We start from the raw sequence: 22946 nt of genomic DNA on the forward strand, positions 1-22946 counted from the left end.
CTATATGTTGTGTATTATAATAATATCAATATTACTAGGCATACTTACACTACGGAGGTTGTACGGTATACGGATAGTTAATTGCCAATCCGATACTTACTACTAGGTATAAAATAAGAAGGTACACACAACAACAACAACAACAGCAGCTACATTGTAAGACGATAGACGGAATAGGATTTTTTATTTTTACTAATATAAATATATATATATATATTATATATACTATACCGTATAATTAGCATCCAGATAATGTGGAACGGTTTTTGCGTCGAACCCGAACGGGGTTAACTATACAATAATAATTACAAACGATTATTTATCCACAATAACGACTGTGAGAACTTACTATACTTTTAATGTAACATAGACCGGTATTATATGGGTGTACCTATACTTACATATTATTATTATACTTTGTACACGGATAACGGCCGCCGTGCGTTATGTGTATACCTAATATTATTATTATAATCGAGACCGACCGCATCAGAAAACGCGATCGCCATCGAAATTATTAAGCTTCAAACGGGGAATAATTTTCTTGTTAAAAAAATACAAAAAAAAAAATATATATACATATTTAAGGCTATTCTTCGCCTTGTAAAACGCGTGTGGCAGGTCTGACGGACAGGTGGTGTTGCGTGCCGCGGTGAACCGGACCGGCTCACCCCGGCGGTTCGTGTGGTACGATTAATATAATAATAACAATACGTACCTAGTATTATTGTGTTTTTTAATTTTACCACATTTTTTTAATAAACCTATACAACCTAACCCGGTTTGGAAGCGCCAAAATAATATTATTATCGTATGCTATTTTCAGCAACGTCATAAGTCACGGCACTCACTTGACGGGTTGTCTGGCAGCGGTACTGCTTCAACTGCACAACCGACGAGGTGGGTATGTTATTATAATATTATTTTATTCGATACTGGACTTCCGTACGGGTCGTGGCGTTTGGAAAAAACCCGGGAGAATGTAGAATTTTAACATACACAGCCGGATAGTACATTGTAGGTACGCCGCAGTGTGGTTAGTGTGTGCTTGACTAGATAAAGTCGCCTAATTGATTATCAGCTCTAGGCAGGGAAAATGGTCAATTTAACATACTGATTTGAAAAACCGCCCGCTTTCCACACCCCTTGATAACTTTAAAATCGACTATTTAAATCTGGTCATCCACCGGTGAACATTTTCAGCAAATAATTCTTAATTTAAAATACTAAATTATCGTAAAAGATTAGGATTAATTCAAACATTATTTATGAGCATGTAGATATTATTTCAACCCTGTCCGATTTAAGTATGAAATATCACTTGTCACTCGCCGACATATTTTATGCATAAGAACAATGGGGAAAAAAATACATATAAAGTTCCCACTTATAGCGGCACTCGCCTATTTCGTATGATGTGTGACAAAACAGCTTTGTGTGTATATCCCTTACGCTCACAACCCCTTCTATACTTCAGATTTCGAGCACTCATACTTATGTGTAAACATCTTAAATTCCGAAAGGGTGTCAATCTCTATTGTTCGTACGCCGTTATGTGCTATAATATCCATAAACGTCACTCGAGGGGAAAAAAACAAGTCAAAAGCTATCAGAGTAGTATAGTATTAACTGTTAGCGCTCACTTAAAACAATATTCGGCTTATCGTTTGAATAGTTTTAATGTTCTGCTTTTTAATTGAACGCAAAATTAGAATCGGTCAGATAAAAAAAAACACAAGAAGTGTACGTTAACGCTAAAGCAAAGATTCGTTTGGTTGTTTTTTATTAGTTGACTTTAAAAAGCTGTTTTTTTTTTTAGGTTGGTAGTAATACAAGGCAAGTAAAACAGTTTTTTCCCTTTTAATTACACTTTCTTTTCATTTAATTTACAAGTTGCATTGGAAATATTTATACTTTAGCCAAATTTTCTGTTAGAAAAATAAAAATACACATTTGTGTCGAAGTTATTATTCGTTTTTAACTTGCTCAGTCTAGCTCTAACTTAGTGTACTGACAATTGCACTACTTAAGGAACGTCATACAGGTGCTTAGTAAGGTAGTAGTTGGCACCGTTGCGAGGATCAATGGGCCGAGTTTTAACATGAATAGAGATAAAAGATTAGGGATAAGAGATTAGAGATAAGAGCCAAGAGACTAGATACAATAGACAAGTGATAAGAGTTTAGGAATAAGAGACAAAAGACGAAACATAAGTGTAAAGAGGTAAATTATAAGTGATAAGAGATAAAGAACTTTTGTGAGAAGAAGACATTGTACAAACACTTAAAGGAAGAAAAACGGGATGGCTGGGACACGTATAGAGATCGAACGGCAAAATGAAGGATGCGCTTAACTGGAAACTTAGAAGATGAACCCAACCAAAATTTCCGGATACTCGGGGTTGATAACTCGGAGGAATTGGCAAATGGTAGAGGGGGGTGGGAGGAGGCTGTGTGGAACAGTGATGGGACTTAATGGCTTATAAAAGCTGAAGAAGAAGTGATAAGATATAATTGATAAGAGATGATGATAAGTATAAGCGATAATATATAAGTGATAAGAGATAAAATACCCATGATTCAACGTTTTTCCTTGAAGTGGAGAAAACAACTAGGTTTTTTTTTCTTCATATCCTCTGCCAGTATAATATCTAATTATGTTCATCTCTAACCCGGTCTTCTCCGGTGACTCCTACCGTCTCTTTGCAAATCTTTATCTTGTGTTTTTATACTTTTCTCAACCGTTTAACTCGTACACGAGGGTCGGTGTATATTTAACGTTCCTTTCCCGTTTCGCCGGCCTAATTGTCGCGCGCGCCGACTGATCCCGTTGTTATCGGCCGACGGTGTTGGCTTATTGGGTGTTTTAGTCGGCGGCGGGGCATTACAAGAAGCGCAGTATGGACTGAGATAGACGAGATGGACTTGGTGATAAAAACCGAAACGGTATGCGACCGAATTACACGGACGACGTCCCTTTAATCCGGAACAATATATATATATATATGTACTTAATAAGTGTTGCCGCTGCTGCTGCTATAGGATTCGCAAAAACACAATAATAATAATAATAATAATAATATATACCCCGTCGACGACGCCCCCGATTGTTATTTTAATACCGTGTAGCGGCGCATAGGTACGCACGCGGGAGAGGCGACACCAGAGCGGAGGAGGGAAAAAAAAAGGATGACACGGGAACGGCATAAAGAGTAAGGGAGAGACAACGACGACGAGGGGGTCGGGACCAGATCCAGATCAATTTGTGCGATAATCGTGAGAATAGGGCTTTATGTAAACACCGGCACGTGCGCCGTGCTCGTCGAAGCCCCGAAGTCTTCGGGTCTTTTCCACACGTGTCTACCGGGGGGGTTTGCCGTCAAATAATCTTCTTACCCTTGCCACCGCGTATCCGTACATACATACAGGCGTTATTATTATATTCACCGGCGACGGTGTCACGTCACACCGTACTACACTATAATATAATAATAATATATAGATGCGCGTTTAGATTTTTTTTTTTTTTTACTACCCCCTCCCTCACCCCCACACCCTCGGTTTAAGTACGCTCTATTTTTCCATATTATTATGACAACGACGGGCGATAATGACACGACGACACGCGGACGGCACCGGCACTGCACTGTGTAGCATATTTTAGGCGTCATTACCCAACACAATCTCGGTTCATTATCATCATCGTCCGCCCGGTGTGTAACTTAATAGCGTATTAATACAATAATAGCGCTGTAATATTATGTTCATTATGTCCATACCACTCGCTCTCTCCAGGGACTACCGCGCGTTACCATAACGGTATCGACGGTTACACGGCCTCAAATGGGACTTAAGCGACGCTTTGGGTCCAATAGGTGTGCCTGGCATATCTACATTTCGCCTGGAACACGACCGGTCTCCCATTTTCATGACCCTCCCTTACCTTCTCCTCTATCTACAATATCCTACCCTCCCTCTCATCTCGCCCCCCCCCTATTTGTCACGGAATTGGGAATAGATTTTGGCACACCAGTTACATTATTCGAATGGTATCGCTTGTATCTATAAATCGGTCGAACGACTAATATTTCTAAACATATTATGATTATTGTAGTGAAACCGGCCTAAACTTATAACAATATTAAATTATCATCATTTTGCTTTGGAGATTTATTTCAATATCAGTTCCATTTAAACACTAATTATCGCGTAGTTAGGTATAATCTATTATTAAAATGTTATAGTAATTTTAAGTTGTTTTTATCATATTCTAAGAGATTTTTTTTTTTTTTAAAAAATGGTGGAATACACTTTATTTTGATAAACCTGCAATATTATTTATATTTATATTGGTAGTAAATATTAATAGCAACTACAGTAATATTATAATATAATAAAGCATAAGTGTGATGTGTAAAAAAAAATAGGGCCAAAGTTAAAGCGATCCAAGTCGCTTATTGTTACTGTTTAATTGATTAAATTAGTGTTAACACTAAAATTACCTATTTATGGATATGAATTAAAAGGTGAAGAACTTAAGGAATAATGACTTGATCAGATTCTGTGTCTTTTCTTTGTCTGGTACTTGTTTGGTCTTATTTGCCCTACAACCATCGTTATGTTATGTTTTGCCTTTAACATAATATTAAAATAATATGTTAACTAGTAATATGATATTTTAATTTTTGCCTTGTCAAAACCAGTTGGCCGACACGCTTAATTTATTATGACGTTACTTAAGTTGAGCCACCATTTACTATTGAATGTACAATTTTTTCGCACCTAATAAATACATAATATTAATCTCAATAAATATATTTGATTTCTCGCGTGTAAACGCTAACAAAAAAAAAAAAAAAATCACACATTCTTTCGGACCACTAATAACGGTTTAGAAATAAAAAAATATACATTTTTAATGTTTTATTATTGATATTGCTGTCAAGTCGTCGGATGGATTATAATAACTCATCCAGTTTGTTTTTCCTATGACGACTTTCCCTGGGAATGAATTTTGTCATTATGCACGCTTAGTAAATCCACTGGAATCAATTAGTGTTATGATATTAATCGGTCAACAACTGTGGTGACAGACCAATCTGTCTTGTAGATCTCAAAAAAATATTACTATATTGAAATATAATTTTAATCATAAAAAATAATATAACATTACAATATTATACGGTCATTTTTTTAGTACACGAAATTATTCTCTGAATGAAAATCAGTTATCTGTTTAATTAATTAATCACCGAATTGGTTAGCTGCGTTGACCGGTTTAACAGGAATTCGGGTAGGTAGATACTTCGGGATGTGTGTACCTACTAAGTTTTGAACCGATATAATATTACACATTTAATTTATGATTTTCACAACGCATGTATTAATATTTAACAATATGTTATAATTTATGTATGTGTAAATATTTATATATATTTGTTTTCGATTTTAATTTAAGTATCTAATTTGTATTTGTCCAAATAAATATATTGCATAATCATATAATGACATAGACTACATAGTAGATTGTACCAGAACCATTGTAGTGTATACATCAAAGTTAACTAATACATGTACAAAAATTACCTCAAGTCCTTACCGTACTGTCAGTAGTGTAATTAAAACTTGAAAATAATAAACTAAAAAAATGTGCCTAAGGTTTTCAACGTAGTCAGTAGAAACTAAAGCTATTTTTACGTTACTGTTGTTAATTAAATATACTAACAATTTCTACATAATTAATTATATGCATTACACTAAATTGAATTGACAATTTGTTCAAAACACATTTTTAGAGCTTAATGAAAAAAAACCTAAAAAAAATTGTTTTTTTGCAACTTTGTCGACAAATGTAAAGATTATGAACATTGGATGCAGTTATACTATACTATTCCCCGACCACACAGTACTGGCTCTTTTTGGGGGGAAATATATTATGTTTCTAAATATAATATAATATAATTTGTAATAATTTATATTCCGAAAAACGTACAAAAATCTGGCAGTCCCGCGCGTCTAAACATCCGCGTTTTCGAAACATCTGTTCGCGTTCCGACTTAATATTTTTAACCCTCCGAAAATGTCTAAATCACGTTTTTGTGATCTATTAACGACCCGAAATTCGAGTTGCCCGTCCACAAAATATAATATATATATATATATATATATTGTATAAGCGCCTTCACTGTTACAAGTATGTGATAATTATACCTCATTATACTGCCAAGAGTGGGGTCAAGTGTAGCTTTGTTGCTTGTATAATATTCGAATCAGTCGTTGTTTTTCTTCAATGACTTTTGTCAAATTGGATACTTATATACATACGTGGTTTATTATATTGTGTAATATTTTTGTGAATGTTTAGCAATGACAACTGTTTTTGTGTGTGTTTAAAATTACTTTTAGCGCATTTACATGGAAGGGCTTTGTTATGATTCAACAACCCTCCTTAGCTGATGACCTACCTATACTTTTTGGCCTATATGATAAAGTACTATTCCTCTTCGCAAACACCACTCAAGTCAAATAATATGTTTTATATAGATTTATTGAAGTACGGGCAAGGACACTAGACTATATTATAAAACCATGAACTATGAACACTTTATTCGCAAAAAAAATTCATAAATAGTAAAGTTAGTATAATTCTTGGAGTGATTAAGTTCTCAATGGTTAGTTAGCTTATTTTAATTGTACTTACTTTTTACCTCAGTTTTAATACCAATAAGCCAACCCCGTATACACGAGTTTATATTACTATATCAACACATTACAAGAAGCCTAAAAAGTTTATAAGTTATATATATACATTTTCCATAGGTATTTATGGGCGTTAAAGTTTTGTTCTGTATAGAGACAACAGACGCAATTACAGGAACTCGATGAGGGTTTTAAAATTTCGGTAAAATTATTTGTGAAATATTTTAAAACGTTATAAAAAAAAAATTAAATAAATAAAACGAGTTTCTGTAGAGCGGTATAGTACAGTATCAATAAAATATATTACTTACCGCTTCCACTGCGGACTATGATGATTTTTATCAATATTAACAGCACAAAAAAAATAATGTTCCCGTGTGAATTGTAGGATTTACATTTTAAAATAATAATAATTTAAATTTTTTTTACAAAATTTAATAACAAAATTAAGTCATTTACACACCATCAATGATTAACATAATATATAAATATAAAATGTATAATTTAATAATTATGTATACATTTTATTTTATTTTATTAAATATCTTTAAGAAAAATTTAACGCTCATAATATGTTCAAGAATTAAAAATTATTCGAGTATCCGACGGTAATTATTTATTTATTTCTTAATTTATTTTTCAATAAAATATAAATCTACAATTTATTATAAATTATTAAAGTCTTTGAATAATTAAACAGTGACATTTAAATATTATGTTAGTATACTATTAGTTATAATATATTACAGAAAGTTGAACGCAGGAAGGAATATTATCCAACAAAATTGTTAAATTAAAATGTATAATAATTACAATAAAATTACTAGCATAGAATAAAGTACTGTAATTAGATAGGTATAAATGTTAAAAAATTGCATTTAACGTTTGGCAGCTATCAATTTAATGTTAGTTTCAAAATTGCATTGAAATATTTAAAAGAGAAACTTTCATGTGAAAAGTCCTATACTAAAATTTCTAAGCTTAGCCATATTTGTTGGGCATTAAGAGAAGTGAGGAGATTTGAAACTGGATTTTTAGTCAATTTATTTACACCCTTTAGACTTTTTACAAGTATAACAAAGGCTCGGAAAAAAAAGTACTAAAATACAGAAAACTAAGTAAACTCTTCCGCATGTAATCATTTTATTTTAGTTTTTAAGAACCTTAACTGGTATTTTTTTTTAATTATCCAAATGGTATGAACCACAAATGTTTACTGATGAATTGATAACATAGATTATATTAATATAGACTGTAGTTATTAATAATAATTATACAAATATAGTTTAATTTTGCATATAGGTATTTATTAAATACATTAAAATAGCTGTTGTAAATACAAATAAACGTTGTTGGTAGGTATATCATAATAGTTGTAGCTTGTTGGGGTAATAAATACATAATTAATGTTTAAATCAACCGCCAATACAAAAGTAATGTACGGTTGCACTGTTTGTAGGTACATTAGCTAAAATAAAATAAAAATAATATTGAAGTTACCATTTTTCGCTATGTTTGTGAGAAATAGAACCCTATCACAAAAAAATATGTTAACAACAACTATACCAGATAGTGCATTCTAAAAAAAATCAAAAAATGTAAACAAGATTTAATAATCTCGGGTCAGTGTGACCAATATATGAAAAATGTAACTCTTCTGCTGTACAGCGAGGTAAAAGAAATCGTACCAAACATATGTAATGTTATCGCCATCAACCATCGTTAACCAACTACTTGTTATCACTAACTTTCTTATCAGCTTTCGTTATTACTTTAGATAGTGCGTACACAAAAGCTATGTTTCTTTTAAAAAAATAAATGTATTCTAAAATTGGTGTAGGTCAAGTCTAAGGGCTGAGATCAGGTGTGTTATTTTGAAACAAACGTTTTCGGTGTAGATTAATCAACTGATGAATTATTTCTATTGATAATAGAATTGATTATAGAAATTAGTTGATAAGAAATATGATAACGACCAACACCGAATAACAGGTATCGCACCATAGACCTATAAAGATAGGTCTATGGTATTCTTTATAGGTCTATGTATCGCACCATCAATTTTTTTACCAGTGCACTATCTGTTTTTGTTCATTCTGGATTCCGCGATGGCATAACGGTAGACTTGGGAAATCCTAATCTTAGTTTTTAAAGAGTCTCGACACCGACTGAACTGAACCGTGTACACGATCCGAAATGTATACAACAATATAATATGGAACTTCCCATAGACCATATGGCGAGCAGCAACTAAGTCACGTGGTCCGTGTTTATTATATTATTTTTATTATTTAGGCTACAAATCATCGGACGTTCTATTTCGGATCAGGACAAATAATTACCCGTTCGGGGGCCGAACCCATAAGTACACGCGGCCAGCATAATAACAATAATAATAATAACGCGTGAAAGTTTGTTTACCAAAAAGATAGATTGTTTTTTTCCATCGTTTTCGTCTTCGTCTATTTATGTGTAGTTTTTTTTCCCCGAGATTTCCAGCGTGTCATAAACGACGATTATATTATTATTATTACCACTACTACTACTACTACTACTATTAGTAGCCCCCTCGCCACCACCGAAAAAAACCGTACTTGCCCGATATGTTTATACTTGTGTAATCCGTATCATCATCATCATATATATATATACATACATACATTTATTATGTGTATAATATAACGCGTCCAGAGCGAACGAGTCGGAGGTGGCGTAGCGTGAGAAAAAAATTAACCGTGTGCGTTGTTGATGTTATCTTCTTCTTCTCTCATATTATTATTATTATTATTATTTGATTTTATTTATCTCTCGAACCGCGTACGCCGCCGACCATTGTGTATTTTTACATAATATTATATAAAAAAAATCAAAAAAATCATAACTCGGTTTTCAACGCGCATTCCGCGCCAAACAAATATTTAAATCGCTTTAGCTTCGATGCAAAGCAGAGATGCTATTTATTTACTACACTTGTAGTAGGTACCCGTAATATTTTACTACATTTTTGTCGATACTTTTTCAATGTTTACCTTTGTCCCTTATACGCAAAATATTCACACGGACTGGGTTATTTTCAATTTATCTATATCCATCTGTTAGTTTGCTATGACTTTGTAAATATTTTAATCACTTTGTACGAACGGGACAAGTCTCATAAATCAAATTTTGCAGAAGAAAACTATCTAAATATACAAATTTGTCATTTTCTACTGCTAAATGTCATCAGACGTGTCTCTCTTTCACTCAACAGGTGTATACACACGGGAAGAACAAAATAATATTCACCAAAAAGTGCACTTGGAAATGTGATATCTTGAAATGTTTTGAGATAACGATAGACAAACACAGTGACATTGACATTGGGAAATTGCTGAGCTACAGTTGTAAAAACCGAACGAGTAAATCCTAACCTCTAATATCCAATATGTTTTCCAAGAAAATTAGTGTCTTACTTCAGATAGATCATCCTGTATTATGAAAATTTGAAAAAAACCATACTTTATATTTTAACTATGCTCACCGCACAGAATGTCGGTTTCCGCCGCTGTTTATTACCATTTGCTTTGGATTTATATACAACGGGTGTTACGCCGAGGACTATTGAAACCTATTAACGGGCTGCTGTTGTGTTCCCACAATAAAAATCCCATTCTACAGGAGTAGCTCGCCCATACGGGCCCACCGAATCAGCAGCAAATCTAAGGTCTAGGGTCTCTAGGATAAGAAACATGTATGTATACTTCACCGTCAACAAAATTTTACATGTAAACGTAAATTAAAATAAGGGAAAGTAGATAACTCCTAGATAGCTGATAAGAGATTCAGCCTAAGATCATAAGGTACGTTCATAATCCATTGTGTTTTCAGTTAAAGAAACTCCAAGATTTAAATTCTAGATTATCCAAATCTTTCCAGACCCTTCGATTGGTGCAAAAGTTCTCGAAAAGAATTACACTAAAAAATTGTAATTTTTTCTACATTTTTAAGAGGGCTCGTTTCGTTAAACGTATCACCCCTTGTGTATAGGATGGTTGTCCGAACAAAACGACCGGGAAGTACTCTGTTCGAACACACCGTTGCGTTGGGGTACCAGGAAATTTACGAAAATAGAACGACGTGCTCCACATTGTCAGGAATACTCAGCATGTGTGTACAGTACCTACCCTTAATTTTTTGTTTTTAATAAGAGGAAACAATCGTGTGTTGTACACTCAGACGGTAAAAAAAAAAATACAATAGTTTTTGTTAGTATGGTGTAGCGAATTACCAACGTCGTGTGTCCACCGAAAAGAAATAAAATCAAATCAAAGAGTTCTGACGTCACTTGTATACACATTATGTACACATATAGATGAGCATGTAAGTGAGTGTGAGCCTTTGCGTTAGTCTCTCTCTCTCTCCCTCTCTCTCTGTCTTATTCTTCTCCTCTCGCCATGTCGGGCATGTATCTATAAGACATGAGTACGGGGTGGGATAAGAAGTGTTCACTGAATTCGGCGCACGTTCATCCCTAGTGGCCAATGTCCATACAAAGTTCACTCGAAAACACCCTTTTTACGTCTTAGGTTTTTTTTTTTCGCCCCTCTTTTTCGATCCGGTCACTTAATAAGTACACGTTTTTCCATTACGGCCGCCGATTCATAAATATTATATTATCATATCGTAGCCGGTACATACATAAGAAAACAACTACCGTAGCGAAACGCTACAATGATGTCTTGTAAATTAAACCGTCCATAAAAAAAATAGAAAAACAATTTTTCCTTTATATCTTTATAACGGGGGTTTATTGTTGTCGTTTATTTTGATTAACTCTACATAATATCAAGTTAACGGTAATAATTACTATAGTATAACATAATTAATATAATGTTATACCGGTCAATCAAAATCTGTTCATACTGCCTTTACTTTTAAGACTTCTCCCTCGACCTGGTGTTTCCCTATACGAAGTGTACATATAACCTCCTCCTCTTCCTCTGTCAAGTATCCCCAAACCCATATGGACTTACGGCCTTCAGCTATGGGGCAACGCTAAAAAATCCAATACCAAACAAATCCAATGCTTTCAAAATATAGCTTTAAAAAAATTAATCAATGTACCTTCTTATATCTCTAATTATACTCTCCGTAATGATCTTAACATAAAAACAGTCCACGAAGAAACCGTTTCGTTCTACAAAAGATTCCACAATAAATAATTACTCTCTCACTCTAATCCTTTGATAAAAAACGTTTCAACCTTGACCATACCCACATAAAACGTAAGTGGGGCCGTGATCTGCTTTCTAATAATATTACTTAATATTAAATATATATAATTGAGTTAAATTAAGTATAAATATAAAAATATAAAAAAATCATAGGGAGTATCACTAATGAGTGGTTTCTTTCTTTAAAACTTTTTTCATGTAATTTCTTTCTGCACTTATCTTGTATGCTTATTGTACAGATTGTATACATCTTGTTTAAATTAAAAAAAAATGTATATATATATTATTATATACGAGGTCGTTGGTTGATTGTAATACTTTATCGTTTCTTATCAGAATATTTTGCAATTTTCTAGTTTTTAATTTTAGCGGACAGTTTAATTTTACAATATGGGATAATTGTTGAAAATTTTACCTCATTTTTAGAGATCTACCAAGGTTTTGAATCCTCTTTTCGTAACGCTTTTATATAATTAACATTTTAAAGTGAGAATAATTTGCTGGAAATCGTTCACTGGCTGACAACCAGTTTTACCGACCATTTTTAAGGAGTTTTGTAAAGGCAATATTTAAGAAAAAAGTGGTTTAAATAAATTTCGACCATGTCAATTAATTTACCGGCTAATTTGTATAAGCTTAATTGTATTATTTTTAATTTAAATCATATTTTCTATGAGTAAAAGCCATTTTAGTTAATATAATAGTACATTTTTTGTCCATCGCACGGGCCAAAACTAGTGATCTGATTAGTAATCTGAAAACAGATTTGAATTTGTTATGAAGTTTACTTGGGATCCAACGGAGTACTTTTTTATGTATTTTTCTTACTATGAACAAGAAACGTTTGGACATTTTATAAAATTTCAAATTTAAAAATCAAATTTGTAAATGGCGAAAATTCAAAATTGAAAAAAGAGCCTCGTAGGACCTCGAGTAAACTTCATGACGAATTCAAATCTGTTTTCAAATTACTTATCGGATCACTGGTTCTGCCAGTTCTGCAATTATTTTTAAGAAAATTGAGCAAAACATGTCAAACGATTGGCTAAGGTTTTGTTAGTTTTTTATTTATTTATTTCTTACCTACTTCGAATAATCACCGCCGTTAAAAAAGTAAACGTTGTCTAATACATTTTTTTCTTTTTAATTATAAAACTATTTTCATTATGCGAGTTTATAAAAGTTTATTATTAAAACAATAACGTCGTCCCGGCACTGCGTATCGAACGTTGGATTCGGGAAATTCTTATTTAATTTGTTTTTTTTTTTATAAAAAAAAAACTCTGCTTAACGTACAGCATAGAGTAGATATAAATATATATACAAAAAAAAGGTAAAAAGTAAACTATATTATTTTACTGCGAGTCGAAATTTCGTTCGAGATCACATTGTTTTTGAAAACTATTTACAACAACACAACAAATATAATTAAATCTGATCCCGTTCGCCATAGTCTTTTACTTGCAATAGCCTAAACCTTAATTTTTTCATCTTTATGTATTCAACACTTAACACAGGAGTTGAACCTGATATTATTCGGTTGATTATGATTGCCTTTACGCCTAAACTAATATGAACCAGAAGAGTTATCTCGATCCGTGTAAACTCTGATCTCTTTGACCATCACAATCTGCTTCGGAAACTTTAGTATTTTCACGGTGTTATTTTTCCCAGAGTAAAACCCAACAAACAAACAACGGTCGCTTTTAACGGGCAAGATCCTGTTAATTATTTTCCGTCAGGTTTGCCCAGGCATTTCTTCTTGAAACTAATCGACCACCGGGAATGTCGGACGTCATACAATAATATAACAATAATAATAACAGATTGGAGATGATGATGATAATTGGGTTTCCCTTTTAACTGTCACTACCTATTTATATTGTTATCATAGTCTTGGAGCGAATCGTTTAAATCGTGGAAAAGTTAACGATCAAGTTAACACCTATATTATGAGTATCAATGTCAATTACACCTGTCGGCCAAGTGTCTTAGCTCGAAGAATGCGCCGGTAAGTGTAATATAGTCGAACCGCGAAAACCATTGGCGCTATCTAGCTGTTACACGTTTCAATGTTGCTGACCGCAAAACTATAATCGATTGGGTTTCATTTCAATCTGAGACATGCACAGGATGATTGATCAATAACACACACATACAATCAATATCTTAAACTTGAGCTTTCTACAAGTCATTATTTTTTTCATACAGTTAGTTATAACCTCGTCGTTCTTGTGTTAAAACGCTACGAACTTGAGATTTTCAATACTTTTTTGATTGTTCTTTACAATATTTTAACATAATATCTAAACATTTACCTTTTTCAGTGTATTTATCCAGATCCCCGTCAACGTTTGAAGCACAATCGGTAACGTGAAATTTAATTAAATTGTTTAATTAAAAATTAGTTGCTGAAAATTTCGAAATGAACACCAGTTTCGGGTAATTACTTTTAAAGTCATTAAAGTTTAGAATTTAAAACGAGAGGGGCAGTGAGTTAGAATAGTCCACCCTACCTCCCGTTTCAAATTCTATACTTTAATAATAAATAAGGTTTTTCCCAAAAGGAAAAACTTCAATTGTCTTAAGGCAAAGTGCGTTTCCTGACCTCGATAAATCACCTTGTACAGGTAACTATTTGACTTTTAAACCTTACCATTCTAAAACTACCTTTTGAAAAAATATTTTTAACATAAGTAATTTGTAAAAACTTTTTTTGACCTTTTTATATGATAAGGATTTTACTGTTTTAACCGAATTAAGTATTTCATCGAAAAATGTATTGTAACGACTTATATGAATAGACAAAAATTGGTTTTCTATGAGAAATATTTTTTTAAAATGATGTATTTTTAAACATTTTTTTTTTGGAACGAAGTTTCTTATTTTATCTGGACTTTGGACCATGTTTGGATACTTGTTTTAAGCTGATTTTCTCCTTGTAGCAAGTCTATGGATCAGAAATCATAACTGAAAGGTACTTTGCTAGGTAAAAACTTTTATTAAAAATAACCCTGCCCATTAAAAATCTACAAAAACAGTAGAACTTTAAAACAGTGTGATTCTAGGACTTAATATTTTAAAATTAGACTAAAGGTAGATCTAAAATGGTAGAATTTTCTCAAAAATTTGTAGACCAACGTTTTTTTTTTATTAAGGAAAGACAACAAAGGAAAACATTACACTTTGACCGTAGTCAATATTTCTAAGTTGCTATGTGTTAGTAAATCTACGGTAAACATATTTTCATTATATTGTCATGGACAGACGATCGACCCTTTTCTCCCTTAATCACCCTAATACCAAAAAAAAAATACCTTTTTAAGCACATTAATTACCGTAATATTCTTTTTACCGTTACAGATTCAGATATTATTAGATGATAATATATTCTATTTTCACACGTTTTCGCCGCTGACCCGACAGTTTTGCCAAAAGTTTGGAAAAATAATAACAATACCGTGTTTATAGTGTTGTGTATTATTACATACCGTAGGACGTTTCTAATGTACACGGTGGCTTAACACTGAGGCGTGGGGCGGTGGCAAAGACTGCGGGGCTTAGCTACATTATAATGTCAATATAATATCTCCGCTATTATTTTCGTTTACGATTTAAACGCGTTTTAACTGCTCGAACGGAATTAAAAGGGCGGCGACGACGACGACGACGACGACGGATTTATTTGTTCTTTTCGCACCCTTCGTCGATACTATATTTTCTTCTCCTCTCCGCCCGAACACTCACCCCCCTGGCCGCCCTTCCTCCCACCACCCTTGGATATAATACATATATTATAATATACACCTCTAAGGGTGGGGTGTACCCTCTTCGTTCCGGAGTCGACCCGTGTAATCTCTCGATTTCATTATCGTATCGCGCTTAGTAAGTTATTGGCGCTGGCGCTTTGCAATAATAATATAACGCCGCACGAATATAAAACATTTGACATTTTTAAAAACATAATAAATTTGATTTCGTCCGGCTTAAAACCCGCCCGCCCGCCCGCCTACCCCGTTGTCGTCCGGGGAGGGTGCGAAAACACTTTGTTAATCGGATCCGTCGGGCCTCGGCACAAACCAACACCGCCGAACGACGGAATGAAATAAAAAATAAAAAAAGTATACAGGGTGATTACATCCGTCGGATGTCCCTTGTACCCGAAAACAAGTATGGACCATTCAATTGGCCACGTGGGTATGTTTTTAATTCCACAAATAAGTAGACGGAAATTTTGTACAAAAATCGTATCGTTTAAACATCTTAATATTCGTCAACTTGTTCGTTTGCTATGACTTTGCAAAGATATCGCACTTTTCCTTACAATATTGTCAAAACCCAGTAGCCCATAACAGTAGACACAATGCAGTGTTTTGAGATAATGATTGACAAACGGTTCTTGTCTACCTTAAGTTGGGAAACTGCTCAGCTACAGTTGTAAAAATACAGTAATACGTCATGTACCTACTGCAAGTATAAGTGAAGTTAGCCACCCGTCAAGTAATTTCGGTCGTTCCGTTGTTTTGATCGACTTACAGGCTATAAAAATGAGCTTACAAATAGAAAAGTTAAATTTGGACGAATTGGGCTAACTTCATGTCCATTGCGAGTGTAGGAAAGAAAAAAAACATTCAAAATATTTATATAGCTTTCGAGAAAATTAGTGTCTGGCATCAGCTGGATCACCCTGTATTTACCAAACGATAGTCGGTGAGATAGACAGAGATGGTACGAGATGGGCGAGGTGGAGCAGGAAAACTGATGTGACACTGTGGCAAAGGGTGCGGTGGAGAGACGGAATGGGTCGTGCGAAATTAAAAATGTGTGTACGATTTAATGTAACGCTGAAAAAAATAGTATTGAAAAAAAAACAGTAATAATAATGAAAAATAAAAAGGCTCCGAGAATATCGGAATTAATAAAGTTTGTATAGGTCGTTTAAACGTGTATTAAAAAAAAAAATATATATATAGATTATACACATTAAGGACGAACGACGACGGTCATCGGTATATCGTTTATATTTGTTTTTCTGGCAAAAAAAAACTAATATAATGAGAAAAGAATTTGAAAAAAAACCCTAAGAAATAAGAGAAAAGAAAAACAGAGGACTTAAAAAATAAAAACGTTTTAGTGAGAAATATTCCACACCGAAACGGATATAATACGCCATTGGCTTTGAAAAGTTCTTTTATAGGGTAGGTTATTGTTGACATAAAGTGATTTAAAATAGCCCCTATTTTATGAACACTGATCATTTTTTATTTTCATATTTGTATAGTGCACACAATGTTAAATAAGGCGATTAGCTCAACAACGGCCTAATCCGTAAAAAAAACGTTACATGGACTAATATCACATGAAAGTGTTGTACATACACCGTACTAGGTCCGATAAACATGTTTTAAAGTACAGTTATGTGGAAAAAAATTGTATTCAAATATTCTTAATTGATGAGCAATATCAGGCATAATCCGTTCTAGAATTAATTTTAAATAATATGTCGATATATGAAAATGTAATTTATAGTTATAAAAAAACACTAAAAATCCAGTTGAGCGTTTGGAGTGTAAATAATAATAAATAATTAAATGTACCTTATGCCATAGTGTAAATGGTGCTGATTATGATGCTAGTCGTCGGTTTAGCAAAGAAGGTCTTAAATCTATATTGCATAATCATCGATTCCATTGTGTTACAGTTTTTAGATTGGAAATATTATATTTATATATATATTTAATAAAAATGTTTTATTATTATTTTATTCTTCCCCCTCCCATCTCATGTCAACCTATAGAATCTGCAATATTTGTATTCTCACCCTTCCGTACACTATCCTCCTCCTCTTCCTCTGCATATACATTTCTACTCAGTATCTCCGTATATTTGATCTGTCTTAAACTTGAGTTAAATTACTTTGAGAAATTCTGATAAAACTGGACGGTTTGGACAAAAGTAACACTATAATCACACGATAAAACGCCTGATAATTTATTTCATCAACTGTGTATTGAATATTTCACCCTATCAATTTGGCTTTGACATATTTATGCTGGGTTTGCCGGCCAACTTCTTATTCGTGCCAGAGAGAAAGTCAAACAAAAGATCAGTATAGCCCGTTAAAACGTTTTGGGAGGAAAACTGACCACAAGACCGCAAATTGATTGCTTCTGCGCTTAAGTCTGTACCTACTCGTAGTCACTTCCTTGAAAGCAATACCTTTACCGTATCGTCCTATCACAAAGGGGTCAGATCCATCGTCGTCCAAGAACTTTTGACGGGTCACTGAAATTCCACCGAGTAAATAATTATTATCAATAATTAATTTGGTAAACGACTTGTAAAGTAAACCTAAAAGTGCCACAGTGGCAATTTTCGAAGCACGTTCAGAAACCATTAAAAAAAGTTTTAACTTCAGTAATTCATTGTCCAAAATAAAAACAACAGACCAATTGACCAAGCCGTCAACCTTATTACAAACTATAGTTGAGTATAATATTTTACACTATTTTAAATGACTGTAGGAATTATGTCGGTAATATTGCACACAATGTTACACAAAATAAATGATTTAACTTTTTAAAATGTTTTATTTAAATTCCAATGTATTTGTTTTGTAAGCTAACATTATCCATAAAAATAAATAATAAAGCTACTATTGAATACACATTATGATACTGGACTGCCTAATTTTGAGAGCATAAAATTCTCAAAATATACAATAGGAAATTGTTTTCAACTTTAAAATTAATAAGTAGAGTATAAACGGTATTTGCAAAGATTTCTGGTCTTATTTGGTACAAATAAAAATCGATTTAAGCGATTTCGAATAGTTTTATATAAAATAATATGTTTTATATTCATTTTGTATATATATATAGTTGTTTCTGTATAATACGCGGTTTTTCTCATTTAATTTTGTCTTAGTTGTTGCAACTGTATTTTACTGAACAAATAACTAATATTCAAAAACCGTTCTGTTCTAAGTATATTATTTGATTTGTCGCCTATATCAGAGTCAGATTGTTGCAATAAGTTGAAAAGACACGTGTATGGTATTTGTCTTACAACGATTTATTGTTCAAGGTGAATACATTAACAACAGGCAAAAAAATCCACGAAGAGCACACAGTATAATTTACAGAAACGCTATTCTACTTTTTTGAAATTGGAATAACTTTAATATCACACATAACAAATTTGACTATTGATGTTAAAAATATGATAAGTTCAACAGATAATAATAGTAAAATCACTTATATTATTAACTAATATACTATTCTATACAAAAAAATAATAATCACTGATTATTGCCACAATTACATATGACTAATCAAACTAATTATAATTATTAAAAATACAATGGTGTAAATATCCGTGCCAAACTTGTCACTTTTTGTCAGAATTATGTAAGAGTTTATTATTTATTTAAGTAAATATTATTCGTACTACCACCTTGTTATAGTTTTTATAATTATGTTGTATGTTATCACATTGAACATAATTTTTAAATATTATCACTTTTCGGGCGCTTGTTATAATATTTGACAATATTCTCGAATCAGATATATTTTTTTAGGATTTGATTTTCAGTAAAGTCCCATATAGAACATACAGACAATGCCGATGTGCTACATATTCACTTGTCAACGTTATATTTTTTAAGCTTTAACATCTGCCTTGTCGACTATGTAAACCGATGAAAATTTAAAACGTTTGGGATTACACAAGACTATATTATTTGGCCCTTGTGGCAATAAACTATGCATTGAAAAAAAGTCTTAACGCGAAAGCAAAAAAATTGAATACAATGTTGTTTGTTTTTGGTCACACTGCTATTCTGTACAGAATATTCCTTAATATCTTTACTTTTGAGTTGAAAAGTTTTTGGGTTTTTTTTCTACATTTTGAATGGAAAGGGGTGAACTTTTTATCCAATAAAGTACCATTAAGTTACGAATTCTGATCTAAAGAGTTGCTACACGAAAAAATCTATCCAACTTAAAAAATTAAGAATATTACTATTTGATCGAATGAAAAGTGGAGCAGAAACTGACTTTACAATGATATATATATTTATTTATTTATTGTCTTATTGTCTTGGTTCCTGATAATTCCTTTAATTACGGCTCTTGAGGCGTTGAGGTAAATGAATAAAACTACTTGTGGTTTATATTTTTCTTATGCTGACAGTGGTTAGCACTGATGATGACATAAAATAGTTATTAAGACACACCAGTCATATGTGTGTCTTTAGAGTTTAGACTGATATTTATCTTGGATATGGTTCAGTCATGGATCAATAAAAAAATGTTCCTGGTCATTCTCGCATTATCGTAAAACAACCTACATTCTGAACTTGTAAAAATAGATAATTGGTAAGGAATTGAACGAATTACACTTATAGACAAATATGAAATTTGGAATAATTAGAATTCACATACACATAAGATATGCTTATAACATCTCAAGTTCACAACGCAATGGTTGAAAAATGAAACTCGATTATGAATACAGCTTTAATAATACACTATCTAAAATATAAACTACGAACAAATTTAGCTTTTAACCTTATACCAATCAATAGTTTAGTAGTTAGTTTTACACTATTTCAAAAGGCTGTGGGCATTACGTAGTCCGTAATATTGCATACAATAAAACAAAAAAATAGTTTAATTATCTTTTTAAAATGGTTTATTTAATTGTTAGTGTATTTATTTTATAAGCTAACATTATCTATAAAAACAAATAAAGTAGATACTATTAAATATACATTACAATACCGGACAGTTAAAATTTGAGAGCACATATTTTTCGCAACAATTATTGATGGGTAATGCTCCCTGTTGGAATATAAACAAAAACCCTGGCTCAGCAATCATATCAGGAGGCATATGCTTATTTTCAGAGGCGAACACGATTACTGCTTCTTCTCGGTTGCTACTGATGAAACCCGGAATACGTCTGCATTTGTATTCTTCTAAAAGACTCTTCTTATCGTCATTTTGTAATTGCGTGCCCCTTATACCAGATGGCCAGCTATCTCGATTATATTTTTCGACAATAGGATCCACAAGTCGACTTGAAAAATTTCTTTTAGTCAGAATACGTTTAACGCGATCCTTCAAATAAAAAAAACGGTTAATTGTTTTATTTATGAATATGTTATTTTGATTAATACAGAAAATTACCTTAAGAGAATTTGGAGGCACCGTTAGTAACAAATCCCATTTAATTTCTTCTACTAGTGTCAAGAGTTTTGGGACACTTAGAAATTCTTCAAAATCAATAAAATACAAAGCTCCCCCATTGAAATTCATCAAAAATCCGGGACGAGCAGTCATATCAGAAGGCATATGCGTATTATCAGAAGCGAAAACGATTACTGCTTGTTCTTGATTGTCACTGAGAACACCCGGAATAAGTCTACATTTTAAATTTTTCATAAGTTCCTGTGTTTCTTCATTTTGTAATTTCGGGGCCGTTATCCAAGATGGCCAGTTACTTTCATTATATTTTGCAACGAGATCGTCCACAAGTGGAGCTGGCCAGTTTTTTTGAAGTAATATATTTTTAACGCGTTGCTTGAAATGAAAACAATAGTTAATTTTCATTACTTCAGAATGGTTTTTATGACAAAAATTACCGGAAAGGACTCGATAGCATCCGTAAGCAGTTTACCACATCTTCGAATTTTAACTAGTTCCAATTTTTTTGACCAGTATATCACGTCATCCAGTGAATATGCTGAACTGTCCGGTCTGTCCATCGTTTCCATTTGAATTTCCTAAATTTAATAATGTTTCAATAGTAACTATCCAAAACTAATAGACAGTAATTTTAATTAAGAAAACGAAAACAAAAATTGCCTGTTCTACAAAATTATTATATATGTGTATACTATACAGTTTGTTCAAAGTAACACGGGATATGTTGAATATATCACATTTCACTTATACAGTGGTGAAAATAAATAAAATATTAAACTAATATTCTGCTATTTAATGAGAGTTTGTGAAATATGTAAGGGTTCTACTAATTCTTGGAGAAACGGTTTAAGGTATTTTTTTTCGGTTGACCAACATAAATTATTATTCTTATATCTAATACATATTCTATGTAAATTTAGAACTTATTTAATTATTTATAAAAAAAAGTTATAATCTACCGTTAATTTGAAAAGAGTAATGTAGATAAAATGTAGGTTTCATCTCAATTTTTCTAGGTACGATTTTTGATTTAATTTAGCGAATTTAAATAGTTCAACTGTTTATTTTTAACACACAGGCCTATACTATATTCATACTTGGTAAAAATTGTTCGACTTGTATATTATTAACTTAAATTAAAAAATTAATCTACTTTATTAATTATAAAAAAACATAAATTGAAATTATTCAAAAGTATTTGTCGAAAACATCATAATTACCCCAACATCAGCAGATTGAACTGTTGCAATATAATTTATCAAACACAATAAAATAATATATTTTATATTCATTTTGTATATATATTTAAATATATTTTAAATGTTATAGAACGCTTAAAGACTTTTGACTAACTGAAATCAATTTTTCTTATGTTCAACAATAGCAAGTGTAAGGTATTGTAGTTGCTTCGAATATATTTTTCTCATTTCTTTTTGCCACTTTATTTTACTGCACAAACACAGACATATGACATTTCGTGAAAAGTATTTTGATTTATCTCCTATATATGATTCAGATTTTAGCAATAAGCTGAGAAGACACGTGTGTCTTATATTATAAACTAGTGAACTTTTCGTATTTTTCAACTCAAAAGTAAAATATATTATGTTTGATATTAAAATTATTCCAATTAAAAATTTTAATGAAAATCAGACTAGCGATTCTATATATTATACTGTATGTGTTGCTCGTGGATTTCTCAAGGTCAAATAATAAATCAAACACCTCTTTAGTCTTAAAATTATTATTACCTCCTTTACCTGTTTGATTTAGTTGTTAATATATTCATTTTCAACAATAAATCGTTGTAAAACAAATATTACACA

General features: G+C 32.2%; 1 protein-coding gene across 1 annotated transcript; it reads right to left on the reverse strand.

Annotated features, from left to right (window-relative positions):
- Positions 1 to 11594: 11594 nt before the first annotated feature.
- Positions 11595 to 22462, reverse strand: LOC126836941 (uncharacterized). The gene is made up of 5 exons (XM_050570661.1): positions 22341 to 22462; positions 21558 to 21698; positions 21103 to 21495; positions 20695 to 21033; positions 11595 to 11732 (listed from the first exon to the last, which is right to left on the reverse strand). Exons 1-5 carry the CDS (start codon positions 22410 to 22412, stop codon positions 11595 to 11597), a joined length of 1083 nt encoding a protein of 360 aa, XP_050426618.1. The 5' UTR covers positions 22413 to 22462.
- Positions 22463 to 22946: the final 484 nt, after the last annotated feature.

The sequence above is a fragment of the Adelges cooleyi genome, unplaced genomic scaffold, assembly GCF_023614345.1.
Source record: "Adelges cooleyi isolate 19-005CV unplaced genomic scaffold, UGA_ACOO_1.1 ACOO_flye_CR_arks_rails_tigmint_CR_PRNA_247, whole genome shotgun sequence".
NCBI lineage: Eukaryota > Metazoa > Arthropoda > Insecta > Hemiptera > Adelgidae > Adelges > Adelges cooleyi.